At 36.0% G+C, this 19,463-nt stretch overlaps 1 protein-coding gene across 6 annotated transcripts in view; it reads left to right on the top strand.

Moving 5' to 3' along the window:
* The window catches only part of LOC125649280 (small conductance calcium-activated potassium channel protein 2-like), a 104,339-nt gene that overhangs the window by 73,368 nt on the left and 11,508 nt on the right, over positions 1-19,463 (top strand). For 5 of the 6 annotated variants that reach the window (XM_048876704.2, XM_056165812.1, XM_048876705.2 and 2 more), the window contains exons 4-9: positions 1,289-1,384; positions 8,891-9,309; positions 13,304-13,439; positions 15,620-15,730; positions 16,200-16,327; positions 17,884-17,953. In XM_048876704.2, coding sequence (XP_048732661.1) covers positions 1,289-1,384; positions 8,891-9,309; positions 13,304-13,439; positions 15,620-15,730; positions 16,200-16,327; positions 17,884-17,953 — 960 coding nt within the window. Of the gene's footprint in view, positions 1-1,288; positions 1,385-8,890; positions 9,310-13,303; positions 13,440-15,619; positions 15,731-16,199; positions 16,328-17,766; positions 17,837-17,883; positions 17,954-19,463 lie in introns of all 6 variants that reach the window. The other variant, XM_048876709.2, reaches the window with a different exon arrangement.

The raw sequence follows: 19,463 nt of genomic DNA, 5'->3' as shown, positions 1-19,463 counted from the left end.
GAGACACGTGATACTTCAAGAGAATCTAGTTATCCGGTTATTCAATCAAACCAACGCGTCTGGAATAAAAAGCTTCAAAGATTTATTAAATCTTGAACCGGAGACAGTTCGATATGGTTATTACCAAAAAAAAGCAACACTGCACGCATGCCCAGAAATAAACATTCCGGAAATGTATTTGTTGGAATGATTTTGTGACATTAAAGAATATTTTCGTCATATCCAGTTTGTAATTTCAAAGTGCAACACAGTTGTACAAATATGAAGTAGATCTAGTCGTATAGGCTAAGGTTATAGATGATAATTTTACACTAGCAACTGACAATGATTTGGATTTTTTTATATCCGTGTCTTCTGAATGAAAAGTGAAGATAACACACGGTAACCAATCGCATCCAATAAAGAATGCAAAATTATGAATAGGACAAACGTGGACCCCTGGGTACACCAGAGGTGCCTAGGAAGAGAAAGCATCCCCTGTTGTCAGATCCCACTCGCCGTGAGCCCTATTTCTTGATCAGACAGTAGTCAAAATCAATATGTAAAGAACGGCCTGAAATTTGTATATTTTTTTCTTTTTCAATTCAATGAAATATTTCATTTACATGCATTTTTATATCGATTTATCATCCTACAATAAACAGATAGGAAACATGAAATACCGTAATGTAATTGTTAAAATAACCGGTTTTCGCGGCAGTCTAGTGTTTTTAACGTTTGCAGGTTTGATCCCTGGTGGCCACATCGAACTTTAAAAATGTTTGAAATGAGTGGTGACTGTTCCTTTGTTAGATGTCTGGCATTATAAGGAAAAGTCATGGGTCTTTTTAAAAAAAAAAAGTTTCATGTTGGCACGATAAAAGAACCCCGATTGATACGGTCCTAACTCCTAAGTCTCACGCTTAGGTTAAAACAGCGCTTCATTTCCAACCGGCGACGTTTGTTTATGAGTATTCAAAATGTTCGATTGAGAAGTAAAACAGAGCAGTATTTGGGCAAACATTTTCTCCCTATTGATGAAAATTGAAATAGCGAAGGATCATTTATTTTTACGGCGTACAATTTTTGCGTCTATAGAAAATTTGTATTTCCTTTGCCCATATCACAAAATGAGCGAAAATTACCCACCCCTAAAAGGAATGATTTTACATGACATGTATTGCTATTTCAACAACAAATGTTACATGAAAAAGCTGCAGTAAAGCCGCTTCAAAATTTCCATTTTGTGTGATTTTCATTTTGTGTGAAGTATTTGTAAAATTAAGCTATATATTTTTTTCTGTTTCAGGATAGTTACTATTCCCTGGTGTTGAAATCTCTCATTTCACTATCCACCTTCATATTAATTGGTCTTATACTCGCCTATCATGCCGTGGAAATTCAGGTACGTAGAGTTCATTAACGACGAATAATGCTATATCATACTGGGTGACTTTCTCTTGTAACACAAAATGCATAGATATCATTCTTATATTCTTTGTTCTTTTGAATTGTGTTACTTAACTGCTAAGCGTGTTTACTGGTAGTGGACAATATGGCTGGTTAGTTTACTAGTTAAGGCTGCTGATCTGTAGATTGTGAGTTCGAGTCCCACACGGGTTTTAGCCCCCCCCCCCCTCCCTTGTGATCTGACTAAAGGTATAAAAAAAAAATGCGTTAAGGTAGATTTTAAACTTTTCGATTTAAATATTTTTATGATTTAATGTATATGATTTTTCTGTGGTTTCTATGCTTTTTAAAACGAATTGTCGGTTCGCTTCGACCGACTTACCCCAGTAAGTTTTATTCATCACCGCCTATTTTATCCGACAGGTATTCATAATAATTTTCCCGTTAATTAACTTACATATTTACTCTTACGTTTTGAATCTGACCACCTTCTTCATAGTATAGGCGATTCACCTGACAGGTTGGATCATGAAATAATCCTATAGAAAATATCCCTTTTGGGGACAAATTTCTATACGAATTTCACGACAGGAAATTTTGATTTCAGATAGGAACGTCTCAGGTACATATGCCTCATGTAGAGATACTTCAGGTAGACATATCTTAAAATAACGTCAGGTAGACACGCTTAGGTAGCGATACCTTAGGTAGACATATCTTAGGGACACGTCAGGTAGAGACACCTCAGGTAGACATATCTGATTGACACGTCAGGTAGAGAGACCGCAGGTAGACATATCTTAGTGACACGTCAGGTAGAGAGACCGCAGGTAGACATATCTTAGAGACACCTCAGGTAGACATATCTTAAAGACAACTCAAGAAGACATATCTTAAAGACACGTCAGGTAGAGTGACCTCAGGTAAATATATCTTAGAGACACCCCAGGTAAATATATCTTAGAGACACCTCAGGTAGACATATCTTAGTGTCACGTCAGGTAGAGAGACCTCAGGTAGACATATCTTAAAGACACCTCGGGTAGACATATCTTAGAGACACGTCAGGTAGAGAGACCTCAGGTAAATATATCTTAGAGACACCTCAGGAAGACATATCTTAGAGACACGTCAGGTAGAGAGACCTCAGGTAGATACATCTTAAAGACACGTCAGGTAGAGACACCTCAGGTAGACATATCTTAGAGACACGTCAGGTAGAGAGACCTCAGGTAGATATATCTTAGAGACACCTCAGGTAGACATCTTAGAGACACGTCAGGTAAAGAGACCGCAGGTAGACATATCTTAGTGACACGTCAGGTAGAGAGACCGCAGGTAGACATATCTTAGTGACACGTCAGGTAGAGAGACCTCAGGTAAATATATCTTAGAGACACGTCAGGTAGAGAGACCTCAGGTAAATATATCTTAGTGACGCGTCAGGTAGAGAGACCTCAGGTAGACATATCTTAGTGACGCGTCAGGTAGAGACACCTCAGGTAGACATATCTTAGTGACACGTCAGGTAGAGAGACCGCAGGTAGACATATCTTAGAGACACGTCAGGTAGAGACACCTCAGGTAGACATATCTTAGAGACACGTCAGGTAGAGAGACCTCAGGTATATATATCTTAAAAACACGTCAGGTAGACACGCTTAGGTAGATATACCTTAGATAGACGTCAGGTAGAGAAATCTATGAGAGATACGGTTCTTAATTCTGTAGCTGTTACCTTGGTTTTCTTGAGAAGTCATTAGTTGGTGGGAGCAATAACGCCAAATTGGTTTTGGGAACGCGTTTTAGCTTACCTGTTCTGCAAGCTCATATCATCTGAGATCGGGGTTTTAGCTTATCTTAGCTATAGCTTACATGTTTAGCTTACCTGAGCTATAAGGTCAAATGAGTTCTTTTACATTTGTATATCAAAATGTGTTTGTCGTTTGTATATCTTTTTTTATTAAATTAATATTCACAATTTCGACTTCTTTTCAAGAAGTAATTTGCCAATTTCACCTAAACGTGACAAAAAGCATGCTTGCGAGAAGGAAATTTGAGTTTGTTCAATAATAAAATGCACATTGACCTCCCCCAAAGAGATATAAATACTAAATAGTTAAAATAGTATTGGGGTGATTATAAATCTCAGAAACCACTGGGCCAGAAATGTCATCGTTATGAAAGCTCCCTTGTGTAAAGACTCAAACCATGTTCCCCTGGATGAGGGAGAAGCTACACAAAGACATGCAATTTGTCGAATTGATATGCATGTATCTTAATGTAATATAGATACAATATTATTCAAGACATTCTATTCCTTGGGTCATGATGGAGTCACAGAAGAGTTTTTCATTCTCTTTTATTGATATTTTTGTTTGATGGAGTCACAGAAGAGTTTTTCCTTCTCTTTTATTGATATTTTTCTATGATGGAGTCACAGAAGAGTTTTTCCTTCTCTTTTCTTGATATTTTTCTATGATGGAGTCACAGAAGAGTTTTTCCTTCTCTTTTATTGATATTTTTCTCTGTGTACGACATTACAATTCTTTGCTTAATTTTATGTACAGACTAACAATATTTTGCCAGATTTGTTTTTACTACTGAATCTGAATACTGGAAGTCTGCTTGATAATGCTCAATGTACATGTCTGTCAGTCGGTGTTGTGCGCTGGGTATCTTGGGAACCTTTTTGTTTGACAGACATCAGATTTATTATTCTAGTTTCCCCTTAAGAGTAAATAATCTCTTTTGATTTTGAGGTAACAAGGTCAATGGTGTACTCTTGATGTTGGAAGATATTGTCCAATCAATATTTCGATAATCCTTTGCTTGACAGACATCAAAGGACACTAGTCCCCTTAATTGGTAGATGTCCCCTGTTGATTTTGAGGTCAAAGGTCAAGAACCAGATTGGACATAGCAAGATATTGTCTGCTCAAGATTAGCCTACTCTTGACTTAGGAAGATATTTGACAGACACCACATTTGGTACACTGGAGTACACTATCAATTTTTAGGTTAGTAGGTCAAAAGATGGAGGGTGAAATAGGACAGTGAAATGTTTTGTGCTCAATATCCTGAGAACCCTTTGCATGGGCGACATCAAACTAGGTATATTGCCCCCCCCCCTAAGTAGTAGATGCCCCTAATTGATTTCGAGGTCATAAGGGCAAGGGTCAAACTGGACAGAGTAAGATATTGTCCGCTCAATATATTGAGAAACCTTTGCTTGACAGATATCAAACTTACTACACCGATTTTACTTAAGAGTAGATGATCCTATTGATTCGGATGTCACAAGTCAAAGGTGAGAATACTCTTGACAAAAGCAAATAATGTCCCCCCAATATCTCGAGAACCCTTTGTTTGATAGACACCAAACATGGTGTACTAACGAGCAGATGACCCCTGTCAATTTTAAGGTGGCTGGACATAAGAAAATATCTGCTCAATATTTAGTGGCTTCTAGTGATATTTGAAAACGAAATGGAATGATTTCATCAAAAATATTTTGCTAAATATATTTTTAAGGGTATTTGTTCACAAAGAGATTATTCGTTCAAAAACGTACAATTATGGAAATGAACCGGGGTCGATTTAACTGGCTACTTAACATGGCTACGTCAACAAACAAATTTGAAGATGTGATATTTCGGGTCGTATGGGGCTTTATTGGATGTTTTAAGGTGTGCTTAGAGTCATATATAGTAGGGAAAATATTATCTTTAACCACTGTATCAATACAAACTCTGCGTCAAGGAAATTATGTTTAAAGCCCTACAGAGTGAGCCTCGGGATCGGTCCTCTACAGAGTGAGCCTTGGGATCGGTCCTTTAGTGCCCAAAGGCTGAGGGGTCACTGTCACAAGAAGTGCGCAGGAAACTCTCTCTCTCTCTCTCTCTCTCTCTCTCTCTCTCTCTTTCTCTCTTGTTTTTTGCTTATAGGATCTAATTTTTTCACCTTACGTCCACTCCTTTCTTTCGTCACCATCTTGAGTTTTCTGTATCTGTTGACGCCTGGATTGTGTGTATGCCTATTTTCAAGGGTATGTTTAATTTGGGGAAATGCTTTCATGAAAGTCCTCTGCTTGCCGCGTATCTAAAGATCTATAGAAATGGACAAAATGAAGCAGACCTTTGTAATTTCCACAACTAACATAATATAACTTTCGAACTATGACAAATATGTTATGATATCCTCCCGAGGGGTCACATTCTCTGATTTTGACCATTACGCATTTTTATGCTATGGCTGTGGAAAGGATATTTTCTGACAGCGATGCAAGAATACAACGGTATAGGTCACAACCGTGCGCATTTTTTTGCGCTGTAAGTCTAAGGATTTTTTGGTAAATAAATGGTGGATCTGTAGTTCTCTGGTCTGTCCCAATATTTGCCCACAGAGCTATAGATCTGCAGTTTACACTGCATTTCATTTTGTATTGATAGATGATATAACATAAAGGTACTACAGCGTTCAGTTTAACTGTTGCCTTGTTTGGTTCCGTATAGAAGGAGCTTCAGTAGGATTCTTCTAAAGATCTACATTTAGGACTCAATTTGTGAATAATTCAATCGTTTTAACCGGGACCAGAAACAGGGCTTTGAATTTTACAGGGAAGTTGCACCTGTTCAGGTTAGTGATGTGATCCACGAGCCTCATGTTACACAAGTCCTGCCCCCTCTCCAGGCCGGTCACAAACAGAGGGGGGGGGGGGGGGGGCGATTACCTCGGAAATTTAAGAAATGCATTTCATTACCAGCGAGTTTATACAATCTGGCAATCTAATATCTGACATAATTAAGTGATATATATTTAAATTTTGTGTAAATCATGACTCCTGGGAGCAAGAATAAGCCTTTGGTGCTTGTGGAGAATCGTCGGAGAATATTTTCATTAGCTAATAAGTTATTTCAGTATTACTATCAAACATCTTGAAACAAGTAGTATATATAGTTGTCATGTGACAGGTCATGTGACAGGTCTCAGTTATTGTTGGACCAGTATTATAAGCATCTCTGGCTCAGGTGAGCGTTATGGCCTATAACCCCATTTTAATTTCGTCATCGACTTTTCTCTACGATGATATTAATCCTATTCCGCTTGTAGTGCTTTAGAAATCTTGGCAATTTCCAATGTTGTAAAGCTTCTACAGTAATATAACTTAATGTGTTGGATAACTGTATAGAGCTTGGCATTTATTACGAGGGATGCTTGTGGTGTTGGGAGACATCTATTTCATGTAATGAAATTATTCACTTATGACGCAATGTTTTTTTTTTCTTTCTGAATATGCTCTTCAATGACGTCATTTTTTCTTGGGTAGATTAAAGTAAGTACACAATATTGGCTCACGTTTTAAACTTTATTGCTTGTTTCACTGTGCGAACAGCATTTGCGCGGCTTTAGATGATAAGAAAACTTTATTGTCTGAAATTAATCCCGGTATGTAGAGGACATTTCTCTCCAGAAGACCAAAATGTGCCATTAATTACATGTCAGTTATATTATATTCATTATGTGTGCGTGTGTGTATACATTGTACGTCATCATGCGTGTGTGTGTATACGTCATCATTCGTGTGCGTGTATGTATACGTCATCATTCGTGTGCGTGTGTGTACACGCCATCATTCAAGTTTTTTTTCCGTATCCAAATCAGCTGACCTAGAACATAAGATTACAAATTATTAAGAGTTTTTTTGTTTTGTTTTTTAGAAAAGTTCTTTAATGCAATTAATTAAAGTTTTTGATATTCATTATGTTGGGACATTTACTCTACCAAATACATTCAAAATCTTTGATTGTTTTTTTTTATTCAAATAAGTCAAAATATTTACAACAAATAATCAAAACATCAACAATTGTACCAAATAGCAAATAAATCAAAATCAATGGTTTTACTGCAGAAAATCAAAATATCATCGTTTCTACTTCTGAAAATCAAAATGATTACTACAGCATATTTTTATGTTCTTTTTTCTACAGTTAACCATAATATAAAGTTTTACTCCAGGAACTCAGGGATTAAAATGTTAACTTTTGCGCCATTTTTGAATAGACAGATATGTTTGTTATCTTCATCTTTTCATTAGGCTATTCGGTTTTTGACATATGAGATATTTTCAAAATGAGCTGTCAAAACTATAGCTATCAATATTTTGCTTCTATGGCTTTATGAACTCTGCGCTGTATGCCATGTTGTTTTTTCTGCGTTTCTATTGTAATGGAATCTTATATGAATATATTTTGTGATTTTTGTCTTTTTATAACTTTCATGAGTTCACTTGCTATCTAGTATTTTCCATTTTTGCTCGCTTTTTCCACCCTTTTAATGTATGTTAGCAGTGTTACATCGCATCGTTTTCCTCCTCTCTTCACTTCCTGTATTTACTTTTGTTAGTCATCTGTAGGAAGCATATTCTTTGCCTTGTTCAGTCAATAAGAGACTCAGATAAAAACGGAATGGGATTTGTTAACAAACTTTAAATAAGGAGACGTATTAATTCATCTATGCTTAATGGTGTAATTCATCACGGTGATCACGTGATGTTGATTTTAGATTAGATCACTTCCGCCGCTAAGGTGAGGTGAGATTTCTTTGGACATCATATTGATAATGGGTCGTAAAATTGGTACCTATTGAAATTCACATTGAGAATTGGTACGCTGGTACTGATGGAACACATTGCGGTAGCGACAGTGTTCAATGGAAAACATCGGTAAACATCAGGAGTATTTATAAAAAAAGGCAATTACACATTCAATAGTGTCAAATACGAGAGGAAATATATTTGTGCTGACAAAAGTGCTTCTCCATTTCTGTTACATATAGATTTTTTACGAAAACGACTCTCCAAACACTGATAATGACTTCGGATATAGATTCCATACGCATAAACACTATGTTGCCAAAACGTGGTTATCAATTTGACACTAATATTTCTTCCTAGGACACGTTGGTCAAGAGATAGATTATACGAAAGACACGTAATTTGTCATGAAACCAAATTGCTGGTGTTGCCACTTATTTAAAGAGGCAGTTTTACCACAGGGCTTTATCGATTGGAAATAAAGTGAGCATTTACCGAAAAGCCCTTTACAGTAATTTCCCAAATGTCGACGTCCCTGATCCACATCTTTGCAAAGCCTTCGCCATAATACCATTCAGTAATTGCAATCAGGAATATAATAGTCACTGCTGATAACAATGCATGATATAATCATATGGGGGAATAAATTTATGGATATAAGAAGTCAATAGGTGGCACCCGCATTTCGCCTCTAATTATATTTACGTAAATGTTTTGCAAAACATTATGCTTATTGCATATGCTTGAAACTAATATCCCAAATCTAGAGAGAGGAAATAAACAAGAACTATAAATCTATGTAAATACATCACAGAACTTTCATCTATAATTTTGATAACTTCAATTTAGGCAAAGCGAGTCTTTATATCCAGAAACCTTTATATGAAATTTATCTTTCTTCAACAGCTGTTTGCCATTGACAATTGCGTAGAAGATTGGCGGATCGCTATATCTTGGAGGCGTAGTATCCAGCTGGGACTTGAAATTCTGGTTTGCGCTGTGCACCCTATCCCAGGAGAATTCTTCTTTATCTGGAAGACAGAATTGTACGACGGGGCGTCGGTGGGAGAGGAGAGCGTGCCTGTCGATATTCTTCTTTCTATTCCAATGTTTCTGAGACTATACCTCATAGCCAGAGTGATGTTGCTACATAGTAAACTCTTTACAGACGCATCCTCTCGAAGTATCGGGGCGCTGAATAGGATTAATTTTGATACTCGTTTTGTGTTGAAAACTTTGATGCACATTTGTCCTGGGACTGTAATGCTGGTCTTCACACTCTCTATGTGGATTATCACAAGCTGGTTACTTCGTGCCTGTGAAAGGTAAAAAAAACCAAACATATGTATAATCATTTATTTTCGTGTTGGACCAAATTTGTGAGGACATAACTAATCGCTGCAAGCTTCTTATCTGAATACTAATATGTCACCCGGGACGCGCTCTGTGACGTATTCAGTCTTTATATTCTACCGATCCCCGATTGCTCCATTTACGGCGAAGTTCGATAGATCCAAGTTAACGGGATCCGTGAAAAATTAACCAACACGAATAATATTGATTTCACCGTACATGATACAGTTTATCGTTTTACTCTTTGATTAAGTGATACAAACGTGTTAGGTGGTCATGTGATTGTCTTAGGTTACGTATGATTAGGAAATGTAACTCCGAATTTCGACTTCCGACCAAAATCCCTTTTAGTTTTTCACGATACTCTTCATGTTTGGATGCAAAAAATATTTCAGCACCATTTCCTAAGAATTACAAGTGATTATTCAGTCTTTTCGAAAAACTACAAAGCGATGTTTTGGGTATATCATATTTATATATACTGTTTACAACATACATGTAATGGTTCTTCATAGTCTGTACTTGGAGTTATCTGCCCTTAGATATTATCATCATTGTGTCAACTTCCTGCCATTATAGATCTACAAGCCTGGGAAGGATTCACGAAGTTTTAATGACGGGTTAATCTTATATCGTAGAATTGTCGGATCCTTTAAATTCTACCATGTTAATATCTTAAACTTTCAATTTATTAGGAAGTTCAGGAAAATAAAACAAATCATAGTCAAGCGAATATTCGCTCCGTTTTCGGTTGAAAAATTTATATTTCATTGAGTATCATTAGTTTTTTCTCCGTCAAAATCACCTAGAGAGCTCTTCATTTGTCAGGAACACATATTAATTGCGGACTTTTATGTCTGACACGTAGCCGCGTAAAACCAGCCTCGAAAGCAGAAAAAAGCTAATCTAATATGGTCCACAAAGTTATATCATACTTTTGCCTCAATTCAGACGGTATGAAAAACGACGACAGGGCTCTTTCGTATGCAATTTCAGTTTCGTTTTTGATGAGAGAAGTTGACAATAAATTATTTTGTCAGAATTGCTACGATTATTAGATAACATTCATTACTCTGAAGCAATTTCCAACCCAGTTCCAATTTGGTGTGGCTACAAAGACGATGTATTAACCGACCATTAATCAGTCAGTTATTAGACTTCCGCCAGATGGCCCAAACACCTCGTTAGATCTAATTTTAGAAACAGGATACCTATAGTGTACTTTTTAAATTCTATATTCTATACACATATTTAATTACAAAATAATAAATTAATTTCTGTATTATTTTTAAATGATAAAGATTAACCTTGAAAGAATTGGATAATTTCCGCATAGAATAGTTTCGTGGATCATGCAAATTCATCACTTATCCGTTTTTATACGTAATGCAAGTGACCTTGACATTTGTTGCGTGTGTATAATTCATGGCGTTGGGGTTTTCTGTACAATTTGTGAAACGCATGTTTTCCTCATCAACAAAATTGAAGATGTTGCAGATATATTTTTTGACGTGAAATAGGATAGGGTTATGGTGTAGGAATATTAAATCTCTATGCATCGAATGTAAACAGAAAATTTCTACCGTAACAAAAGACGGTGGATAACAGGCTGTCAGTCCCTGAAAACTGTAGTGCATGAAGATCAATTGTTATCGCACGACATAAAATATAAAATGAAATTTGTTTTTTCACAAGAAGTGGGATTTTATACGGGAAAAAATATCCCATCGTATTAATTTTTAATTTTTCATTCCCTAAACGATACTGATTATTGAAGCGAGTATATGGAGATCAAGGCCGACAACCGACATCTAACTCTTGTTTTCTTAATTTCAGAAGACAACTTGACAAATTTGAAGTGTATCATTTTGAATTATTGACCGTGTACATTACTGCCACTGGTCTGTCTGAATTGGAAAAAACAAATACGTCCGATTAATCTTGTCAGTATACAAGTCCTTTAAGTTTTGGATTGTTTGCACAAAAACAATACAGATTAAAAGACTGAGTTTGATCGAGTTTTCAAGTGTCCAACATCAAAACATATGAAGCAGAAAACGTCAATAGCTCTTCCTTTGTAAGTCGACACCGTGTTTGTCTGTCTGTTAAAAACCCATCTAACAATGAAATATTGACTACAAGCGCAGAATTTATCAATGAGCAAAGTTAATTAGTTATGGATGACCAAGTGCTCTTTTTTTTTTTAGGATTCTCGTGCAATTAGCTTAACAAATAAAGCAAGTCCAATATACATGTTCAAGGGCGATCACCTTAGATAATTACAAGAGCTATCGAAGAACACTGAGGGTGGATCCAAACGTTCACTTCATTAAAGTGCATTATAGTGCCTAGTCAAACCACGGGGTCCACACCAAACCGAATCATTATAGTGCAAGTCAAACCACGGGATGTACACTAAACCGAGTCATTATAGTGCCTAGTCAAATCACAGGGTGCACACCAAACCGAATCATTATATTGCATAGTCAGCCCACAGGGTGAACACAAAACCGAGTCATTATATTGCCTAGTCAAACCACGGGGTGCACACCAAACCGAGTCATTATAGTGCATAGTCAACCCACAGGGTGAACACCAAACCGAGTCATAGTGCTTAGTCAAATCACAGGGTGCACACCAAACCGAATCATTATAGTATCTTTTACATGCACGTCTCCACTTCAGGAAGACTATATATTATGCACCGTCCAGGGTATATATGTACACGTTAAATGACAAGTTTTCTAAAACCATTACAAAGATTTTGATTGCTAGAACCTAGATTTGTACATTTTCCTTTCACATTATCCATTTCAAGTGGTTTTCTGAGCTCTTAGGATATGATTTATAACGGATATTTATAAACACATTTTGCAGATAAAGCAAGCAAACACAAACCTAAGTAACTTGCGGAGCCTGATCCCAAGTTTGTTAAAGGAAGTATTTGATCTCTGTTTTACATCGCTCTTCAGCTTCAAATTTTTTTTTTTTAATTTAAAATTGTTTTCTTAAGTATAATGAACAGTAATGGATGCTACAATCGTCATCCAAACGCACAGTCGATATTGATTCTGCTAGGCTAGGATCGCCGATATCAACTGTTGTTTACCCCCAGCAGATCATGATTATTTGTTTTAATTCATCGATGCCTACTTTAGAGATTCTGGTTTTCTAAGAGGTTCTATTGAATTGGCTCTTGCAGTGATTTTAGCATGCCTTGTAACTGAGAATTTAAAATTTCCCAAAGGAACAACCGATTACATTCCGAGAAGATATCACCATCTCTCACGTCCGGAATCTGAACATTTATCACCTCCATCAAATGCCCGAGTCCATGTCAACGATCCCCATATATATTAATACGTCGGGATCGGGATTACTTTTCACGTAATGAAGAGGAACGTGATTGATTTAGCAAGAGTGACATCAACCTTAATATATCACTTAATCTAAAAATATCAATTTCCCTCTCCAAAAACACTGTAATATTATCTTCTAAAAGTAATAAATGATATACCAATTTCACTTACTCAAAAATTTGAAACTGTTAGCGAAATTTGACCACTTGGCGTGCGATGTCTTTGATTTAGAAGTTTTATCGATCGAGTTGTTTAAGACGATATAGATTTATATCAATTAGTCAACTTAAGCCTGACTTGTCTTCTTCTGTGTGACGAATCACCGTAACATGATCGATTACGTTAAAAGAGTGGCTTTAAGCTCGCTTAAGATGATATTTGATTGCCTTTTACCATTCAAGGGTCGATTTATCTTTATCATCAACCGTAGACATTTTTTGTATCTCGCAATCCGAGAATCCGGAATGTTACAGCACGACATGAAGTAGAACTCATTAGAAGGTGTGCACTAGTCACAATGTTAAATCAACGTTCTCGCACGGTCCTTTACCACTCTGCACAGAATAAAACGCATAGAAGATTCATACCTTTGACTTTTTTATTACAGGTATTTTGATCATCGACACGAGAACATCCTGAACGCCATGTGGATGATTTCTATTACCTTTCTATCGGTGGGATACGGGGATATCGTACCTAATACCTACTGTGGTAGAACCATTTCTATAGCAGTGGGTTGCATGGTGAGTGATATAGTCATTAAGCATCACATTTCCAAAATGAAATGGTTTTTCGAGTTGTTCAATCTGTGAACATATAGGTCAGTTTCCTATGGTAAAGGTCGCTCATTGTTATCAAAGCGCATGCGACCTTTCAGCCAATACAATATCCGAACACACCCAGCTATATGAACCGTGTCGTACTTCAGCGTTTTTCCTTGTGGACCCAATTAACAATGCATGCAGGAAACCTTCCCAATTAATGATTTTTTCTTCTTCAAAAATAGGCTCTTTTGATGTATAGCACAAAATCCGATCGCATCAGGGACAGTTAAGGATTATATAATTTGGGTCTGTTCATCCCTCCTTCCGTCTATATGTAAATCATTGGGTTCCGTATAAAATTTCAATTATTCTTCTGATTTTTTAAATGGATCTTCACATGCAGACTCTATGGGTAAAGGACAACCCAATTGTTTTCCAAATCGACTTAAAAAGGTCACATATAGTATTGGAGTTTCCAGATATCTCCTATATTCTTTGATCGTTAACAATAAAACGTCTCATAAACAGTCTTCATTACTTAGAATGACAGATGCGGAAATTAAAGGTCAAGGTCATTGGGTTATATGGTTTGAAAGTTTAAGAAACGATTTCCCAGTAGTTATTTTAATACTTTTTGAGCTTTAGATATGAAACACAAAGCGTCTGATTAATAAGTAGCCTTGGTTGAATTTGAGATCTAAAGGTCAAGCTCAATAAGACACATATGGTAAGAATGGTAGTTCATTTATTGTGTCCCACTTTGATTTGGACCTGTCCGTCAATCTTTCTATAACATGTTTAGCTTTCGGATGTCTCGAGTGCTACTCGAGTTTTAGCAACGGACCTTCACATGATATTCCCCTATGACTTAGTTAAAGATGTCGCCAGTTGTTAAAGGTCAAGATTACCAGGTTAAAGGTCGAGGTTACCAGGTCACCATAATTATGTTTACTAGTGGTGTCAGGATGATATACCAGATACTGTTTAGGTGGTAAGAATAAACTTCACATTAACAGGCTCTATTACAAACGGATGACCCTTGTTATTTTTTCCCAGAAAGTCAAGGTCACTAGCTTACATATTGTACGAAATGTTTCCCAGGATATCTCTCGCATACGAATTGAGCTTTGGCAATAAACCTATCATGAAGAACCTCTTTAATAAAAATATGACCCCCCACAATTTTAAGTTCAAGGTCAAAAGCCCACATAGGTAACCAATGGCGTTAAAATACTATATCTTCTATCGCTTTGAAACTTTATCAAGAATGTTCTCCTAAAGCGGGGGCATAATTCTACTGAACTGATTTTTTTTTAGCTTTATCAATAAAATAACTTACATGAAATTTTTTTTATGAATTAAGGATGACCCTTTGTTTTGGGGTCAATGTCATTGGGTTACATGTGGTAAGAAATGATTTCCTAATACTTAAATTCTGATTGGGTTCAAGCAATGAAGCTTCACATGAAGAGACACCAAACTGAAAACGGAAATCCTGTCGTGTTGTAGCGCAAGGTTAAAAGGGTCAAGGTCATTGGATCGCTATATAGGAATATATGAGTTAACGGTGACGTATAATATCTAGCATTGTAACAAAAACATGGGCATCGTATTGTTTCGAGGTCTATACATCAACGTCACCAGCTCGGTGGTATTGGGAGGATACCTCCATTATTATGATTTAACACTGAGACTTTGCAAGAAGGTCTGTATAAAACACTTCCCATTCAAAGAAAAAGAATCCAATTTCTAAAATATTATTTTAAGTGGGGAACATATATTCACTACATTTGTTTATTGCATATAATTTTCCACTACAATGTATTTTATGTAATATGTTTTAGCTTAAGATGTTTATTTGTCATAAGTTTATTTAAATATACATTCGTTAGCAAATAAGGTTGAGCGATCCCTATATTTTAGATGTTGATAGAGTTTCGAGGGCAAAGTATACTGGTATAGGATTTAGGCAATAGCGCCTAAATCTTAGTCATGTTCGAAAACATAACAAAATTAAGTTACGTTATATATTCAAGAAAGATTTTCAACTGTTCAATACGACACATTTTTCATATCATCCCTCATTAAGAAAAAGTAACTTATCTATTGAAATGACATGTTCTTTCTCTTTGCGATACATGTATTGTATTTCCGTGTAGGGTGCAGGTATCACAGCTTTGATTGTTGCTGTTTTGTCCAAGAAGCTGGAGCTTAGTCGAGCGGAGAAACACGTACATTTCTTTATGATGGACACCCAACTGTCAAAACGAGTAAGTTACTAAACAGTGTAGAAATATCTAAATGTAAAGGATTTCAAGTTAACTTTATATGTCTCTGTGGAACACCGTGAAATGGTGTACATTGGCATGAAGAACTGAATTTCAGGGGGGATGTAATTTTGTGTGCGAATTATACGTACAATGGTTTTTTTACGTCTTAAACAATGCTGGGTGTAGCCAGCTTTTCCCATGAAAGTTAATGTTTTTTGGTTTTGTTTGTATGTGTGTTTATCTGTAGAAAAGATTACATAAAATCTGTAGAATGCATTTCAAATTTCCAGGAATGATACGCGCTATGGTTGACAAGAGCAGATTGCTTGGCGGAAACTAGTGGTTTCAGACCTGCCTTGCTTTCTGATTCATTCTGCGAAAAATAAACCACCACGAAATACAACGTAGATTGATATCACAAGATAATAGACTCATTGCCATACAAAAAGAAAATATATTTTTATTTCAGCTGAAGAATGCGGCAGCTAACGTTTTACGAGAGACTTGGCTAATTTACAAATACACAAAGCTTGTCAACAAAATAGACACAGGCAAAGTGAGAGCCCACCAAAGAAAATTCCTACAGGCGATTCACAGGTATGACTGCATGATCCGCTTCCACAGAAACTCATAACGGATTATTATGTGGATCTTCATTAAAGTGATTTATGATGACATCATTCGTAAGATGAATATCGATTCCGATAGAAATATGAAGTTCTTGATGTCAAATGGCATCCTCAACAGATGGTTTCAAACTGCTAAATATGATTTTAAAATATCAATTTCTGATTTGATTAAATTCTAATGCCAAATGATTAAAACGTGAAGATGACTAAGACGACACATGTGTAAGATTTATAAGTACAGATGTTTTACAATAACGCTAAACTATTGAATTACATATTCATTGAAAAATCTATCAATTAAAATGTTTATCAACAACAAAGCTATCTCACCACACACACACAAACCATGACATGCATGGCTGGGACAGTCCTGTTTGTCTGCTCTTCCTCATGTGTGAAATGACTTTTTTTGTTCTTTGTATTTCAAATTCTCCTATGTATAGATGCTCCATATATTAATTATCACGGTACTCATTTTCTAATGCAGTTGCGTTTGTTTTTAAGGGGGTGTATGACTATTATGCAAATAAAATACAATGCAACACTACGCCGAAATGTCAACAGAAAAAACCTCAATTTCGCGTAATGTTAATATGCACCAAATCATAGAAACTAATGTTTCATTATCATTAATTATTCATAGAGGCTCTCTTTAGGTTAGTCAACTATGAAGATGCTCATGTGTAATGCCTACTTAGCTTAAAGCAATGATGTACAAGCTTTACAGATGCAGGTTTTGGCTGTTGTCTTAACTTCTATACCAGTCTGATCACTTCAGTTTCAGCCAAAGTCAACAAGAATACAATGACGATTAAACTGAGATAACAAAACGAAATCCTTAAAATCACAATTTTTAAAGGAGAATGAATATTAGAGAAGATTCTTTTTTTTTTCATTTGAACGTAGACTGGTCGGTTCAATATACAGTAAAACACGCTTACAGCGAAGTGCTGGGACGAATAATTTTGATTCGTTATAAACGTAATTTGTCATATACAATGGATTTGTGATACGCTTTAAAACTACAGGGGAGTGAATATTACCTTGCTTTAAGAGTGAATTCATTATAAACGTGTTCGCTGTAACCGTTATTTACTGTAAATGCTAAGCCCCGAGTTATCTCGTACATTGAATATTCGTTACGATGAGCATATAATGCAAACCACCCACTGTCACGTGTAATGTAAACACTGGAGTTAAATTTGACTTTATAAACACTTGCTTATTAAAATTCCATAGGTTTTTTTATTGATTGATACATGTAGTTTCTTCTTCATTTCACCAAAAATTAACATCCTGAGTCATTCTGAATTTTTTTTAAATTTTTTTTTTTTTTTTACCTCTACTTACCAAGTTAACGTAATCAGTCATTTTAACTTATCATAATCCTGTTGTGCTTTTTTCCAGTATTCGCGACTTTAAGTCACAACAAGACAAGGTGGATGATGAGAAATTTTCTTTTGACGACTTGTCGCAGGTAAAATGGGGTGTCACCACTAACCAACCATAATTTTTCTCTTACAGCTTACGCAAAGTTAAAATGGGGCAAAGGAAATTGGCCGAAAATCAAAACACACTAGTTGATATTGCTAAGGTATAATACTTGTTAGTTTTCCTGTAGCCTTGCCGTATATAATCTCGTTTGAATGTCATAGTCATGTGCACGTTTTTGTATTCTGTTTCGTGATGTCATTGTTTGCGTCACATCTATAAATAGCAGTCTTCCCTTTTCTATCTTAATGGCGCACAGAACCGCATGTTCTTCCATTGCATGGTAGTGATACAAACATGTCGTTATTGGCGGATTGACTGGCAAGCTGAATAATCCTTAAACATGTTCTGTAGTTCAAAGATGAGAGCGAAATATGATTTCGATGGTAGCAAACGTTGAATGCAACAACCCAACATATATCCTCAACTAGTTTAAAAAGTAATTACATGTCATGTGATAGTCGTACATCCTGCGCATGCTTGTTTCTCTAGATAGAGACGTGCCTTCTAGATGTTTTGTGATTTGTGAATTATAAGTGCTCATCACCACAAGATGATATCCTCTCATATCGTTGTAGAAAAAAATCAGTATTATTTCATTTGCATGAAACATTCATAATACACCAGCAAATAATCAAATCCACAAATTGAAGTTGGACTCAAATTGAATTTAATTGTGTCCTGTGGCCATTACTTTTATGGAACACATCTCCGATATTACATGACCATCAGGTCCAGGACGTATGTGGACAATGATCAGAGGGATATTCACACTCCTCTGGATTTTGAACTCTGAAGGTCAAGGTTATAATTTGATAATGAATAGGGCATTGTGTGACACAATAACTTGAGAATGTTTTCAACTGACAAGCTTAATGATTAGCACTTTATGTACAACATAAATGGTCAGAGGAGGGTATCTGTACATTATTGATGTCGAAGAGCATGGGTAGTTATGGCTTAGGTACAACCCGTGTGAGGATCATCGAATATACACCATGATTAATGATGCCATCTCAAGCGAGACATTGCTTATATGAACCATGCTGAACTGATTATTATTATTAATGAATGTATTTACCTTTTTATATATGCATGTCGCATTTTGAACATCTTCTCTAGAATGCCAATTCAGTCAAGTCAGTAAACTTTTGCACAAAGACTCTTCTGGTTTTAAGAAATTCGAGTACTTAAAAAAACGATCAAATTCCTACACGGCAATCATGGGTTCCGATTGGCTGGAATGGAAGTGACGTCATCTGAGCCGCTTCATATCGATACAAGTGCCGTTTTAAACAACATTTTTGTTATCTATTTTGGAATCCAAACAAACCAAAATTTTGTCTGTATGATAAACTATGTAAAATAATGATACCTGAAAATTTCAACAAGTTATTGATTGATATTAACGAAGTACAAGTGCATTCAATGCAAGTTAATTTTCTATTGCATGAAGGATTTACATTTATGGTGGATGTGCTCAAGCAAAGAGCAAGAGAATTGCGTTTAACATAATTATGTTGTCGTCTTAAAAATGGTATTGAATTAAACTTGAAAATTAACTCCCCTTCACACGTTCGTTGCCCAAGGTAGCTTTCTCTACCCCGTTCTTA

The sequence above is a fragment of the Ostrea edulis genome, chromosome 5, assembly GCF_947568905.1.
Source record: "Ostrea edulis chromosome 5, xbOstEdul1.1, whole genome shotgun sequence".
Lineage (NCBI taxonomy): Eukaryota > Metazoa > Mollusca > Bivalvia > Ostreida > Ostreidae > Ostrea > Ostrea edulis.
Note: the sequence above shows the minus strand (reverse complement) of the source record. Positions and strands in the feature narration are given on the sequence as shown.